General features: G+C 41.2%; 1 protein-coding gene across 1 annotated transcript in view; it reads right to left on the reverse strand.

Annotated features, from left to right (window-relative positions):
- The window catches only part of LOC139446692 (hepatocyte growth factor receptor-like), a 37,285-nt gene extending 21,309 nt beyond the window's left edge, over positions 1-15,976 (reverse strand). The window contains exons 1-5 of the mRNA XM_071227965.1: positions 14,608-15,976; positions 7,818-8,024; positions 5,425-5,553; positions 654-776; positions 95-219 (exon numbers count right to left, since the gene is read on the reverse strand). Coding sequence (XP_071084066.1) covers positions 95-219; positions 654-776; positions 5,425-5,553; positions 7,818-8,024; positions 14,608-15,597 — 1,574 coding nt within the window. The 5' untranslated portion in view covers positions 15,598-15,976. The remainder of the gene's footprint in view (positions 1-94; positions 220-653; positions 777-5,424; positions 5,554-7,817; positions 8,025-14,607) is intronic.
- Between the last annotated feature and the right edge of the window lie 927 nt (positions 15,977-16,903).

Raw genomic sequence — 16,903 nt, forward strand, 5'->3', positions numbered from 1 at the left:
GCCAGATGAGACTGTTGATTGTGATAATTAAGCGTTACTGATCTTGCACGCATCTCCATCTGAGTAATAATGTAGTCCACTGAAGCTGATTTACCTTGTGTCCTTCAGTTCACATCTTTTCCCAGCTACAGCTGCTTTATTGTCTGTCTCATTGAGTCCACATCCCTCAAACGTGATGACTGTTCCCCCAGACTCCGGCCCTTTCTTTGGATACCAGTTCTGTAGTAAAACAAATATGTGTGGCGCTAGCTGGCGTTTACGTGTCCGATGTTCAAGGCAGGTAGTGTTCCCTTATATGTGTTAGTGTCGTCACTCATTCATAGTTTAATGTATTCACTTTGTGCAGTGAATTATGACTCTTGTTTCTATTTAATCTCCGGCTCTGATAAAACAAATATATAAACATGTATATCTGAAGTGGGACTTGGGTGTACACATGTGATAAGGGATTGTACGTAGTGTGTAATTATTTATATGCGGTTTTATATGTCCACGATGTTAATAATATATGAAACAATGTGTATATCTGAAGTCGGACTGGGGTGTACATTATCATTAGGGAATTGTAACACTTATTGTGTAGTTATTTGTTAGCGGATTAATATGTGTTCGATGTTGATACATGCAGGTCGTACTCAACTCCATCTGAGTACCTGGACTTTACACGTGCTTCCTCCGCATGCCTCACTGAACACACACTTCTTGCACCAACTACAACGACTGATACGTCTACATTCCTGGCAGCGTCTGCCTTCACAGATGTCAACCTCCTTCACCTGGAAATACAGGGACACAGTTATTTACAAATCCCTTCCGAGTCGAACAATTCAAGGTTCCATTTCAAAGGACAATATGTTTTGAGAATTGAGAAACGAGTTTCTCTCTATGAATGAACCCATTCCTGTTGTCAGGGGATTTAATGACAAAGATTTCACCAGCTTTATGTATTTGCCAATTTAGATCCTGTCATGAAGTACACCACACGTGGATGGATAGTGTTACAGAGAAGCTAGACGCGACTATGTTTGCTTCAAACAGCACTATACTGCTGGGTTGTGGTATATCCAGCGGGAAAGTCAGTAAAATCTAACATCAGTACAAAAGACACATATTTACAGGGCCCTATGCCTATGCGAATTTCATATGCTGGGAACAGTTTTAGACAGCAAATATGTGCCCTGAACAATGTTACATAGAACAGCAAACATGTGCCTTGAAAAATACATAAATCAGCTAATATGTGCCCTGAACAATGTTACATAGGACAGCAAACATGTGCCTTGAAAAATACATAGATCAGCTAATATGTGTCATGAACGATGTTACGTAGATCAGCAAATATTTGCCCTTAACAATGTTACATAGAACAGCAAATATGTGTTCTGAACAATGTTACATAGAACAACATACATGTGCCTTGAAAAATACATAAATCGGCAAATATGTGCCCTGAACAATGTTACATAGGACAGCAAACATGTGCCTTGAAAAATACATAAATCAGCTAATATGTGCCCTGAACAATGTTACATAGGACAGCAAACATGTGCCTTGAAAAATACATAGATCAGCTGATATGTGTCATGAACGATGTTACGTAGATCAGCAAATATTTGCCCTTAACAATGTTACATAGAACAGAAATATGTGTTCTGAACAATGTTACATAGAACAACATACATGTGCCTTGAAAAATACATAAATCGGCAAATATGTGCCCTAAACAATGTTACATAGGACAGCAAACATGTGCCTTGAAAAATACATAAATCAGCTAATATGTGCCCTGAACAATGTTACATAGGACAGCAAACATGTGCCTTGAAAAATACATAGATCAGCTAATATGTGTCATGAACGATGTTACGTAGATCAGCAAATATTTGCCCTTAACAATGTTACATAGAACAGCAAATATGTGTTCTGAACAATGTTACATAGAACAACATACATGTGCCTTGAAAAATACATAAATCGGCAAATATGTGCCCTGAACAATGTTACATTGTAACCACGTGATGGACAGAGAACGCACGACGAGGAAGCCAGTTACACTCGAAGCCAAATTAACGGGAAGATGAGTGCATGGTTTGAAGATTTTATCGTAGGCGGATCGGATGAAATAGCCTTGATCTCTGTTCATAGAAGGCTTGTGGCGGCGAATCTGGGCTACTTCTGCCAGTTTAGTGAAATCATGGAGGTTGTTGGAGAGGATTCGGATGATTTTTCAATTGATGTTGTGGTTTGGGCGGTTGCTGATATGGCCCGAGATGGTTGATTTACTGTCTGATTTCATGGTCCAAGATGAAGAAGACCCAATTGTTAAACTTCTACACAATCATAAAGCCTCGGCAATATCTGTATCAACATCATCACTGATGCCGGGCTGTTTTAGCTGCAGTTTGGAACTTGTCTGGCAGGTGGTTCGAAACAGTTTTCTGCCTCGTCGAGGTGTCGTCACTCCGGGCGCACTTAATACACTGTGTTGATGATTGTTGGCACGTTTGGTGACGTTGAAACATTCTCATAGACGATAAATTGTTATTGATTTGACGTTGAAGGCATTAGCAAGTGTCTCCTCTGGCCACTAGGCTGCAGTCGTCCGATTGCCTCATATCCATGTTGTCTGTCCATGACTGGTATACCGACAAGCTGGATTGCAGGATTGAAATATTTATGTCTACGGTATACCCAATAGTCCAAGTTGAACCATTCAGTCCATTACTGTGCGAAGTGATGCTTTTGATTGGGCTGTAGCTAGCACCCCGGCGTTATTCATTTCATCCAGAATCACGCTTTCGCTGTTATGACCTTACTTTATCGATAGCATGAATATCACGTTTATACATACACTCACCCAAAATGATCAGTCGTCGGAAGGAAGACGAGCTTTGGAAATGCCTTCAAGAGAACCAAAACCGAACGCCCCAACTCACCCGAAAGATTGTACATGAACCATTCGATTCCTCCGTGTACGTGAGAATACGTGGGTCATGCTTGATTTTGACACTTCAGAAAAAGGCCGCCGTATCGTCCCTAGCCATAAGTAATGTTCATTTTCATTATCCACAGTAAGACGTACTTGTGACCATAAAGAGAATGTATTGTCTACAACGTGATGAACACCTAAGGCATATCGGAACGCTTCAAACTGGTACAACTAACGGACATCATGAGAACGTCAACGTAAGGTAAAACGACAGATTTAGAGATGGGTCTGTTGCAAATTTACAATACACCGCCAAATTGTTCTGCTGAATGTGATATTACACCCAGTCCTTTTTTTATTACCCATCCATGACCATCATCCATACCTCTTTGTATTTCTGTTTCTTTTATTTTTGAATACCCCCGACATTTTTGTAGAGTATATATTGACACAGGCTCGTTACTAACATTCGCGTTTCTTTTGAGGTTCAGTATATTACTATGATTCGATGTGTGGCTGACACAATATCATATTGCATGATTGATGGAGTGTAGTGATTAATGTAGCATTGACGCAGTGACATGATTGATGCAGTGTGGTGATTAATGTAACATTGACGCAGTGACATGATTGATGCAGTGCTGTGATTAATGTAACATTGACGCAGTGACATGATTGATGCAGTACTGTGATTAATGTAACATTGACGCAGTGACATGATTGATGCGGTGCTGTGATTAATGTAACATTGACGCAGTGACATGATTGATGCAGTACTGTGATTAATGTAACATTGACGCAGTGACATGATTGATGCAATGCGGTGATTAATGTAACATTGACGCAGTGACATGATTGATGCAGTGCTGTGATTAATGTAACATTGACGCAGTGACATGATTGATGCAGTGCTGTGATTAATGTAACATTGACGCAGTGACATGATTGATGCAGTGCTGTGATTAATGTAACATTAACGCAGTGACATGATTGATGCAGTGGTATGATGAATGTAACATTGACGCAGTGACATGATTGATGCAGTGCGGTGATTGATGTAACATTGACTCAGTGACATGATTGATGCGTGATGCTATGCTTTAGTACTGAGTTACTGTCACGCGTTTGATTCAAGAATTGCTTTTAATTTTTGTGCATGCATCGAAGTATAACAGTTACAAACTGTATAAAATCGCGTAGCGTAGCGGAACCATTTTATACGAGATTTGTGACTGTTATACTTCGATGTATAGAAAAAATGTCGCGTGACAGTGACACAAGATAATTCTTATAAATACAAAATCGACCCTCATCTGATATATTTATCCTATTTATCAGGTTTGTTGTCAAGTTTGATCATTTCGCTGCATATCGCAACACGCACAAGAATACATGAATAAAAATCTTATCGCGACGTCATACAAATAACAAACAAATGTTTTTGCAAGGCCTAACAGTTTTGTTGAATGGATACCCATATACTAATTGTGGAATACATTACCTATTCAGCAAAGGAATATTGAAACTTTCCCTCGATTTAAATCCAGTTTAAGAACAGATAGTCCTACAGTTCCATCATATTTCTCATATGGTTTCAGGAAGATTAACATAATACATACAAAATTAAGATATGATGACGCTGAATTAAAAAAATGACTTATTTAGAAAAGGTTTTTAAACGAGGATCCAAAATGCCGATGTGGCAGCCCATGTGAAAATTCATATAATTTTTTCATTGAATGTCCTTTATTTTAATCAGCTAGAAACGAATTGATACACTCACTATTGTTAATTGTGAAAGATACTTGTGATGTTAATACTGACCTGATGCTAGTTGGAAATGCAAGTTTACCTAATCATGTGAACGAAAGCATTTTTAGGAATGTACATACATATATAAAGAAAACAAAAAGGTTTGAGTGAGCAGTGTGAATGTACATACGTTTCTCTATCTCTTTCCTTTTCTTTTTGTCATTTGATTTATTAACTGTAAGCATACATGTTAATCTATGGGAGAGAGCGTTCTAAGTTGTGATAACTTGTGCCCAACCATTTTCATGAGAATTAAATATGTTTAAACTAAACTAATCTATGTTGTGTTGTTTGTGTAAATGTTTTTCTTTCGCCGACGTTATACCTGAGCGAGAAACTGTTTTTTTATATGATGACGTCATAAAGTATGTGTGTTTTTTTTTGACTAAACGTAGTCAAGGTCGACGTCATTTGGAAAGTAGTTCTGTCATTTCTCGGAAATCGTGCATTTATGATGTCCAAATGCATGTTTTTGTGCATTCATTGAATAAATCGGAGCTCTTGACATTTTGTGATTATATATTATATATTTGCTGAAATGCCAAAATGATGGTTGTAGGAGTACTATACTTGTGTTTCATTAAGCGCGTAGGTACCTATACACATTATCATTTCTTTTTATCTGATGTTTGTGTGTGAGGAAAGGTTCATACATTGTTAAGATATAATGAAAAAACACTCGCCGTGTTGCTGCTGATGGTGAAGAGGTGCAAGGAGTCGTTGCTGTCTCGGACGACGACACGGCGTGGTAGGGAACTGTCACCGCTAACGCTCATGTTGCTGCTTAACGAGAGGTTCCCCTCAACACCGGTCTGTAACAGCAAATTGAGTAAGAAGTGTTAATTATCTACAATGTAATAGTGAGAAGGCTAAAATGAAAGATGAATGTTATTGTGGCGATCTTGGCAAGGTATTTTCTTACGATAACCCCTGATTAACAAGGACGTCACATAATTAGTCCTACAGACATCAATACAACTACATACAGATCAACAAGGAAATCACTTACTTAGTCCTACAGACATCAATACTACTACACACAGATCAACAAGGAAATCATCTACTTAGTCCTACACACATCAATACTACTACATACAGGTCAACAAGGAAGTCACTTACTTTGACCTATAGACATCAATACGACTATATTCAGGTCAAGAGGAAAGTTACCTACTTTGTCCTACAGACATCAATACAACTACATACAGATCAACAAGGAAGTCACTTACTTAGTCCTATAGAAATCTATACTACATACAGGTTAACATGGAAGTCACTTACTTACTCCTACACACATCAATACTACTACATACAGAACAAGAAGTAAGTCACTTACTTAGTCCTACAGACATCAATACTACTACACACAGTTGAACAAGGAAGTCACTTACTTAATCCTATAGACATCAATACTACATACAGATCAACAAGGAAGCCACTTACTTAGTCCTACACACATCAATACTACTACAAACAGATCAACAAGGAAGTCACTTACTTAGTCCTACAGACATCAATACTACTACATACAGGTGAACAAGGAAGTCACTTACTTAGTCCTACACACATCAATACTACTACAAACAGATCAACAAGGAAGTCACTTACTTAGTCATACACACATCAATATTACTACAAACAGATCAACAAGGAAGTCACTTACTTAGTCCTACAGACATCAATACTACTACATACAGGTGAACAAGGAAGTCACTTACTTAGTCCTACACACATCAATACTACTACAAACAGATCAACAAGGAAGTCACTTACTTAGTCATACACACATCAATATTACTACAAACAGATCAACAAGGAAGTCACTTACTTAGTCCTACAGACATCAATACTACTACATACAGGTGAACAAGGAAGTCACTTACTTAGTCCTACACACATCAATACTACTACAAACAGATCAACAAGGAAGTCACTTACTTAGTCCTACACACATCAATACTACTACAAACAGATCAACAAGGAAGTCACTTACTTAGTCATACACACATCAATATTACTACAAACAGATCAACAAGGAAGTCACTTACTTAGTCATACACACACCAATAATACTACATACAGGTCAACACGGAAGGTTAAGAAGGAAGTCACTTAGTTTGTCCTACAGATATCAACAGTGCATTCAGGTCAACAAGGAAGTCACTTACTTAGTCCTTTAGACATCACTACTACTACATACAGATCAGCAAGGAAGTCACTTACTTAGTCCTATAGACATCAATACTACTACAAACAGATCATTAACGAAATTACTTACTTAGTCCTACAAACATCAATACTACTACATACAGATCAACGAGGAAGTCACTTACTTAGTTCTTTAGACATCAATACCACATACAGATCAACAAGAAAGTCACTTACTAAGTCCTATAAATATCCATACTACAAACAGATCAACAAAGAAGTCACTTACTTGCTCCTACAGACAGCAATACTACTACATACAGGTCAACAAGGAAGTCACTTACCCAGTCGTATAGACATCACTACTACATACAGGTCAACAGGGAAGTCACTAACTTAGTACTACAGACATCAATACTACTACATACAGATCAACAAGGAAGTCACTTACTTACTCCTACAGACAGCAATACTACTACATACAGGTCAACAAGGAAGTCACGCACTTAGTCCTACACACATCTATACTACATACAGATCAACAAGGAAGTCACTTACTTACTCCTACAGACAGCCATACTACTACATACAGGTCAACAAGGAAGTCACTTACCCAGTCGTATAGACATCACTACTACATACAGGTCAACAGGGAAGTCACTAACTTAGTACTACAGACATCAATACTACTACATACAGATCAACAAGGAAATCACTTACTTAGTCCTTTAGGCATCAATACTACGTATCAATACTACTACACTCCACTACACTCCACTACACTCCACTACACTCCACTACATTACACCGCACCGCACCGCACCGCACCGCACCGCACCGCACCGCACCGCACCACACCACACCACCCCGCACCACACCGCACTACTCTACACTACACACTTGGAAGATCAACAAAGATGTTACTTACCGTAAGTTGCAGTACTTCTCCAGCGGAAGTAGCAACGTTGACGGTTCCTACTTCACTTGGAAGCACTGTGGTAATTACAATCGTGATGTTTCGGTAGACTGCATTGAAGTCCGGTTTAAAGTCTTTATAAGTAAATAGGTAGTGGTTGTCCGTTATTAGGAATGTTCCTTGACATTGAGGTTGCTGGCACACTATACACTGTTGGTCCTGCAATAACCAAATGTTTAGGATTTACGATGATCACTTCCTTAAATATAACTGTTATTGGGTCAGTATTTCTGAGAGCGGATGTGATGTTTTTATATAATATATACGCGATCGGAGATCCGTTGTAAGACACCACAAAGACTATCTATCTAAACACATTTGGAAATTATTTGTCAATTTGTCCAACATATTTTCTTCTCTCGAATACATGAATGTAAGATTGCCAATGAGTGATGTTAGGCTAAAATCGGACCAGATGTGTAGCGTAAGATTGTGTGAAAGGTTGTGTTCGTGTTTACAATAATTTATCAGAATGCTTTGATTGTCCATCAGACCTTAGGCAAGGCTGTGTCATGAGCCCATTTTTATTTTCTATATTAATGAATGGATTGGCACTACCAAGTATACAGTTACATCATGATATCATACAATTGTTTATATTATTATTTGCTGACTATAATGTCCTCATTGCTCACGCAGTATTTGGGTTGCTTAACAGTATAAATGTTTGGAAGCGTTTTGTGATAAATATCACAAGTCTGTTAATTTAGATAAAACTTAAATTTTGGTTGATGAAGGGTAGTTATTCATCAAAACTGAGAAATGGTACTATCCAGACAAGCGACTTGAATGTGTTCCCTCATATAAATATTTAGGATTATTATTTGCTTGGTCATTATCATAGTCTGGTCATGTTAAACATGCAGCAATACAAGCTAAGAAAGTTCTATGCGTGTGCTTAAATCTCTTTATTTCATAAAACTCTTATCCTACGAATTGATCTTTAAAATATTTGGTCCCGGGGAGATTCCGGGTTAGGGTTGACCTTCAGCAACTCATGCTTCTCGTTCGAAGCTACGAACGGAATCGAGTGGTCAGGATCGCTGACTTGGTTGATGCATGTCATCGTATCCCAATTACATAAATTGATGCTGATGATGTCAAAAAATCACTGGATTGTCTGGTTCAGACTCGGTTATTTACAAATCATATAGCTGGAATATTGCTGAGTGCGGCGTTACACAACAAACAAACTGGCAAAAGAAGTCAATGCTATAGTCAAGATTCTCTACATGTCAGTAACACTGGCCGTGGTTCACTGGTATCATCGCGACTCCCCATATGTCAGTGTTATAGACAAGATTCCCTACATGTCAGTAACACTGGCCGTGATTCACTGGTACCATCGCGACTCCCCATATGTCAGTGTTATAGACAAGATTCCCTACATGTCAGTAACACTGGCCGTGATTCACTGGTATCATCGCGACTCCCCATATGTCAGTGCTATAGGCAATATTCCCTACATGTCAGTAGCACTGGTCGTGGTTCACTGGTACCATCGCGACTCCCCATATGTCAGTGTTATAGACAAGATTCCCTACATGTCAGTTACACTGGCCGTGGTTCACTGGTATCATCGCGACTCCCCATATGTCAGTGTTATAGACAAGATTCCCTTCCTATATATATATATATATATAAATATATATATATATACATCCCATATGAAAGAGTTAACATCACTCCTCCCACATGAAAGTGTTAACATCACGACCCCCACAGGACAGTGTCAACATCACGACTCTCAATCGACAGTGTTAACATCACGCCTCCCATGTGACAGTGTTAACATCACGCCTCACACATGACAGTGTTAACATCACAACCCTCTCAGGACAGTGTTAACATCATGCCTCCCACATGACAGTGTTAACATCACGACCCTCACAGGACAGTGTTAACATCACGCCTCCCACATGACAGTGTTAACATTACGACTCCCACATGACAGTGTTAACATTACGCCTCCCATATGAAAGAGTTAACATTACGCCTCCCACATGAAAGTGTTAACATCACGACCCCCACAGGACAGTGTCAACATCACGACTCTCAATCGACAGTGTTAACATCACGCCTCCCACATGAAAGTGTTAACATCACGCCTCACACATGACAGTGTTAACATCACAACCCTCTCAGGACAGTGTTAACATCATGCCTCCTACATGACAGTGTTAACATCACGACCCTCACAGGAGAGTGTTAACATCACGCCTCCCACATGACAGTGTTAACATTACGACTCCCACATGACAGTGTTAACATTACGCCTCCCATATGAAAGAGTTAACATTACGCCTCCCACATGAAAGTGTTAACATCACGCCTCCCACATAACAGTGTTAACATCACGACCCTCACAGGACAGTGTTAACATTACGCATCACACATGACAGTGTTAACATCACGCCTCACACATGACAGTGTTAACACCACGACTCCCACAGGACAGTGTTAACATCACGCCTCCCACATGACAGTGTTAACATCACGCCTCCCACATGACAGTGTTAACATTACGACTCCCGCATGACAGTGTTAACATTACGACTCCAACATGGCTGTGTTAACATCAGGACTCCCACTGGACAGTGTTAACATTACGACTCCCTTCCCACATGGCGGTTTTATCATCAGGACTTCCACTGGACATTGTTAACATAACGACCTCCCAATGGCAGTGTCAATATCACAACTCTAGCATGACAGTGTCAACATCACGATTCCCCATATGACAGTGTTGTCATCACGACTCCCACATGACAATGTTAACATTACGACTCCCCAATAACAGGGTTAACACCACGACTCTTCACATGACAGTGTTATCATTACGACTCCCAATATGACAGTGTCATCATCACGATTCCCAAATGACTGTGTTCATCATCACGACTCCCCAATGACAGTGTTAACATCACGACTCCCACATGACAGAGTTAACATTACGACTCCCACAGGACTGTGATAACATCACGACTCCCACTTGACAGTGTTATCATCACGACTCCAACATGACAGTGTTATCATGACGACTCTCACATATTAGTGTTTTCATTACGACTCCCCACATGACAATTTTAACATCACGACTCCCACGTGAAAGTGTTATCGCCACGACTCCCCACATGACAGTGTTATCATCACGACTCCCTCATGACAGTGTTATCATCACTACTCCCTCATCACAGAGTTATACCCACGACTCCCACATGACTGTTATCATCACAACTCCCCATATGACAGTGTTATCCTCACGACTCTTCACATGACAGTGTTATCATCACGAATGCCACATAGCAGGGTTAACATCAGGACTCCCACATATTAGTGTTAACATCACGACTCCCACATATTAGTGTTAACATCACGACTCCCACATGACAGTGTTATCAGCACGACTCGCACGTGACAGTGTTATCATCACGACTACCACATGACAGTGTTATCATCACGACTTCCCACATGACAGTCTTATCATTACGACTCCCCATATGACAGTGTCATCATCACGATTCCCCACATGACTGTGTTATCATCACGACTCTTCACATGAGAGTGTTATCATCACGACTCCAACATGACAGTGTTATCATGACGACTCTCACATATTAGTGTTTTCATTACGACTCCCCACATGACAATTTTAACATCACGACTCCCACGTGAAAGTGTTATCACCACGACTCCCCACATGACAGTGTTATCATCACGACTCCCTCATGACAGTGTTATCATCACTACTCCCTCATCACAGAGTTATACCCACGACTCCCACATGACTGTTATCATCACAACTCCCCATATGACAGTGTTATCCTCACGACTCTTCACATGACAGTGTTATCATCACGAATGCCACATAGCAGGGTTAACATCAGGACTCCCACATATTAGTGTTAACATCACGACTCCCACATGACAGTGTTATCAGCACGACTCGCACGTGACAGTGTTATCATCACAACTACCACATGACAGTGTTATCATCACGACTTCCCACATGACAGTCTTATCATTATGACTCCCCATATGACAGTGTCATCATCACGATTCCCCACATGACTGTGTTATCATCACGACTCCCACATGACAGTGTTATCAGCACGACTCGCACGTGACAGTGTTATCATTACGACTACCCACATGACAGTGTTATTATCACCATTCCAACATGACAGTGTCATCATCACGATTCCCACATGACTGTGTTTATCATCACGACTCCCTACATGACAGTGTTATCCTGACGACTACCACATGACAGTGTCATCATCACGATTCCCCACATGACTGTGTTATCATCACGACTCTTCACATGACAGTGTTATCATCACGACTCCAACATGACAGTGTTATCATGACGACTCTCACATATTAGTGTTTTCATTACGACTCCCCACATGACAATTTTAACATCACGACTCCCACGTGAAAGTGTTATCGCCACGACTCCCCACATGACAGTGTTATCATCACGACTCCCTCATGACAGTGTTATCATCACTACTCCCTCATCACAGAGTTATACCCACGACTCCCACATGACTGTTATCATCACAACTCCCCATATGACAGTGTTATCCTCACGACTCTTCACATGACAGTGTTATCATCACGAATGCCACATAGCAGGGTTAACATCAGGACTCCCACATATTAGTGTTAACATCACGACTCCCACATATTAGTGTTAACATCACGACTCCCACATGACAGTGTTATCAGCACGACTCGCACGTGACAGTGTTATCATTACGACTACCCACATGACAGTGTTATTATCACCATTCCAACATGACAGTGTCATCATCACGATCCCACATGACTGTGTTTATCATCACGACTCCCTACATGACAGTGTTATCCTGACGACTACCACATGACAGTGTTATCATCACGACTTCCCACATGACAGTGTTATCATCACGACTCGCACATGACAGTGTTTTCATTACGACTCCCCACATGACAGTGTTAACATCACGACTCCCACGTGAAAGTGATATCCCCACGACTCCCCACATGACAGTGTTAACATTACGACTCCCATATGACAGTGTTATCATCACGACTCCCTTATGACAGTGTTAACATCTCTACTTCCCCATGGTAGTGCCTATAACGACTCCACCATGACAGTGTTATCATCACGACTCCCACATGACAGTGTTATCATCACGACTCTACACATGACAGTGTTATTATCACGACTTCACCATGAAAGTGTTATCATCACGACTCCCACATGACAGTGTTAACATCACGACTCCACACATGACAGTCTTAACATTACGACTCCCTACATGACAGTGTTAACATCACGACTCTCACATGAAACTGTTATCCCCATGACTCCCCACATGACAGTGTTATCATTACGACTCCCCACATGACAGTGTCATCATCACGATTCCCTCATGAAAGTGTTCTCCCCACGACTCCCCACATGACAGTGTTATCATTACGACTCCCTACATGACAGTGTCATCATCACGATTCCCCACATGACAGTGTTATCATTACGATTCCCCACATGACTGTGTTATCATCACGACTCTTCACATGACAGTGTTATCATCACGACTGCAACATGACAGTGTTATCATTACGACTCTCACATGACAATTTTAACATCACGACTCCCACGTGAAAGTGTTATCGCCACGACTCCCCACATGACAGTGTTATCATTACGACTCCCTCATGACAGTTTTATCATCACTACTCCCTCATCACAGAGCTATACCCACGACTCCCACATGACTGTTATCATCACAACTCCCCACATGACAGTGTTATCCTCACGACTCTTCACATGACAGTGTTATCATCACGAATGCCACATAGCAGGGTTAACATCAGGACTCCCACATATTAGTGTTAACATCACGACTCCCACATATTAGTGTTAACATCACGACTCCCACATGACAGTGTTATCAGCACGACTCGCACGTGACAGTGTTATCATTACGACTACCCACATGACAGTGTTATTATCACCATTCCAACATGACAGTGTCATCATCACGATTCCCACATGACTGTGTTTATCATCACGACTCCCTACATGACAGTGTTATCCTCACGACTACCACATGACAGTGTTATCATCACGACTCCCAACATCCCCACGTGTCATAGTCACGACTTCCCACATGTCAGAAACATTGCAGTGGGTTCTCAGGACTCTCCACATGTCAGTGTTATCGTCACCACACAAATATCAATGTCCCTGCAATTGTTGTCTTTCTCGGCCTCGGCGTTTCAAATTTCATTTACAATAAAATATCAAGTTTTCTGAAACAGTTGACGGTCTGTATCGGCCCGGGAGTTTTAAATTTGTACTGAAATAGTTGTCTGCCTATTTTGGAAAGAGCGTTTAAACATTGATTTACAAGAATATATTTTTTTCCGAAATATCTGTATGTGTATGTCGGCCTCGGTGTTTTAAAGTTGATAAACTAAAAACTACAATTTTACTGAAATAGTTTTCTGATTATTTTGGCCCGGACCCGACAATTTACATTTAAAATTTCGGCTGCATCAACTCAAGCATTTTGCGATTAACCTGTCTAATCCAGAGCCCCCAGTTCTGTGGGCATAATGTATACCAATAAGAATTGGTTTTTATAGTCCATCCTTATGGAATTTATTCGTTTGACAGCAGTATTTGTGTACAGCGACGTATACAAGTCGTTCGCCATGGAGTAATAGGTAGGCGCCCTCTTACCTGAACATTACACCCGCCGGTGACATCTGCCCACGACACATTTGGAGTTGTACTCAACTTACACAGCACATTAGAACTTTCGTTTCTGATATCCTCAAATGTGTACTGGCACAACGCTGATCCAAGAGAGGGATCTTGCTGAAAGTCGGATTGGTCTGTGTTTTTTCCGAAACTCACAGTGATTGAACTTCCGGTATCCGCCATGTCTAGTCCGATGTTGTATAAGGTCAGGTCATTGGTCCGACAATCCAGGGGAAAGTCCATGAGAGGGAACAAAGACTCGTGACTTGTGCAAAACCTAATGAGTCGGGTTGTGACGTTCATGGTTGACGTTTCTCTCTGGGTTGTAAGGAAATATGTGAAATTGTTCTTGGTGAAGCCTGAAATGAAATGTATGGCGTAGTTGCTTTCTGATTTTCTTGAAATGACAGACTCGTTGTGGTCAATGATGTTCATACTAGGTTGGCCTTGGTCTGGGAGAAACAAATGTCGGTACGACAACACGGGGACGACGGGCGTCGGCTGGTCCGTGGTTGATGATGCTACTAGCAACGTTACATTGTCAAGGAACACCAGAACAGAACGAGTGTTGATGTAACTGTGGTTAGTTCCTTTGTTCATCCACAACCTCTGGGTGATATTAGACGTATTGTACACAGCACAGAGACCCCTACAGGCTGTGGAGCAGGCCAGAAGTCTAGGGGAGCCAGGCTGTAACGCCATGGCTGTCACATTACCTCCAGCATCACCAACACAGTCGCCCCAACCAACTTCAGCATCGCCCCAACCAACACCGGCGATGAAAGTGAGATTTTCAGACCAATGACGGATCCCCTTCTCCCCCGCCGTGTACACGTGCCCTGTGTTGTTGTCTGTGATCACCTCATCTACACGTTCAGTGTCCTCCCAGGTTGGATATACGCCTGCTGCCACCGATAGGAAAAACACACACACGAGGAGACTGAGACCTCTCCCTCTGCAGTGCACCATGCTTGTTAAGACGCAATTGCTCACACTCAATACAACATACACATTATCTGGTGTGACATATGTTCAAAAAAACAATATTTTGTACGAACCACCGCTACATTATCAATCCGATGAAGTTTCACAATGGTCAAATGAGTTGAGACGCTCGCTTACTAATAATGTGGGGTTTTAACACAGCCTCGCGATCATGTGTATAACAGTTCCTCTTCTCAGAGAGTCACAAACACAGTATGCGCCCGATGTCAAAGGTCAGATTTGAACCATCAAACAGTGAGACGAGGCTATGTGTGTATAACACTTCCTCGTACACAGCTGTACATTCGACCGGAAACACTACTACTGTGTCTCTCCTCCTCTCTGTCATTGATACCGGTCAGCTCAATCCCCAACCACGGAGTAAGGCGACCGATGTGGCGGTGTTCTATTAACACTATTATTACGACTTATGTGGCATTGCCTAAATGAATATTAATATCATGTTACACTACACTATTACACTTAATAGCTATTCAGAGTTAATCATTCTGGCTCAACTTACAGTTGGTCTCTATGGCTGATCTACCACGTTGATCTTCCACGATAATCTTTCCAGACAGAATTTACAGCTGATCTTTCCAACTGGTGTTCATAGCAGATCTTCACTCCTGATCTTTCCAGCTCATCTTCGCATACGATTTAAGTAACTGGTTTCAACGGCTGATCTTTACAACTTGTCTTAACAGTTGATCATTATAACTGGTCTGAATGGCTGATCCTTTCTAGCTAATATCCCCCAGCTGATCTTCGCATCATGGCTCCGAAGATGGTCCGAACGCCTGATCCTTTCAAGCTAATCTCCCCCTGCTGATCTTCACAGCTGCTCTTGTTAGCTTGTTTTAACGACTGATTCTAACGGCTGATCCTTTCAAGCCAATAAATCTTCACAGCTGATCTTAATAGCTGGCCTTCTTAGCTGGTCGTAATGGCTGATCTTCAAACCGGTCTTAAAGGCTGATATCCACAACTGGTCTTAACGACTGATCTTCACAAGTGGTCTTCATAACTGATCTTAACGGCTGATATTCACAACTGGTCTTAACGTCTGATCATTTCAAGCTGATACATCTTCCAAGCTGATCTTAATAGCTGGCCTCCTAAGCTGGTCGAAACGGCTGATCTTCACAACTGGTCCGAACGGCTGCTCTTCACAACTGGTCCGAACGGCTGACCCTTTGAAGCTAATAAATCTTCCGAGCTGATCTTCGTAGCTGGCCTTCTTAGCTGGTCTTCTTAGCTGGTCGAAACGGTTGATCTTCACAACTGGTCT

The sequence above is a fragment of the Haliotis cracherodii genome, unplaced genomic scaffold (assembly GCF_022045235.1).
Source record: "Haliotis cracherodii isolate W230 unplaced genomic scaffold, xgHalCrac1.p SCAF_6, whole genome shotgun sequence".
Classification (NCBI taxonomy): domain Eukaryota; kingdom Metazoa; phylum Mollusca; class Gastropoda; order Lepetellida; family Haliotidae; genus Haliotis; species Haliotis cracherodii.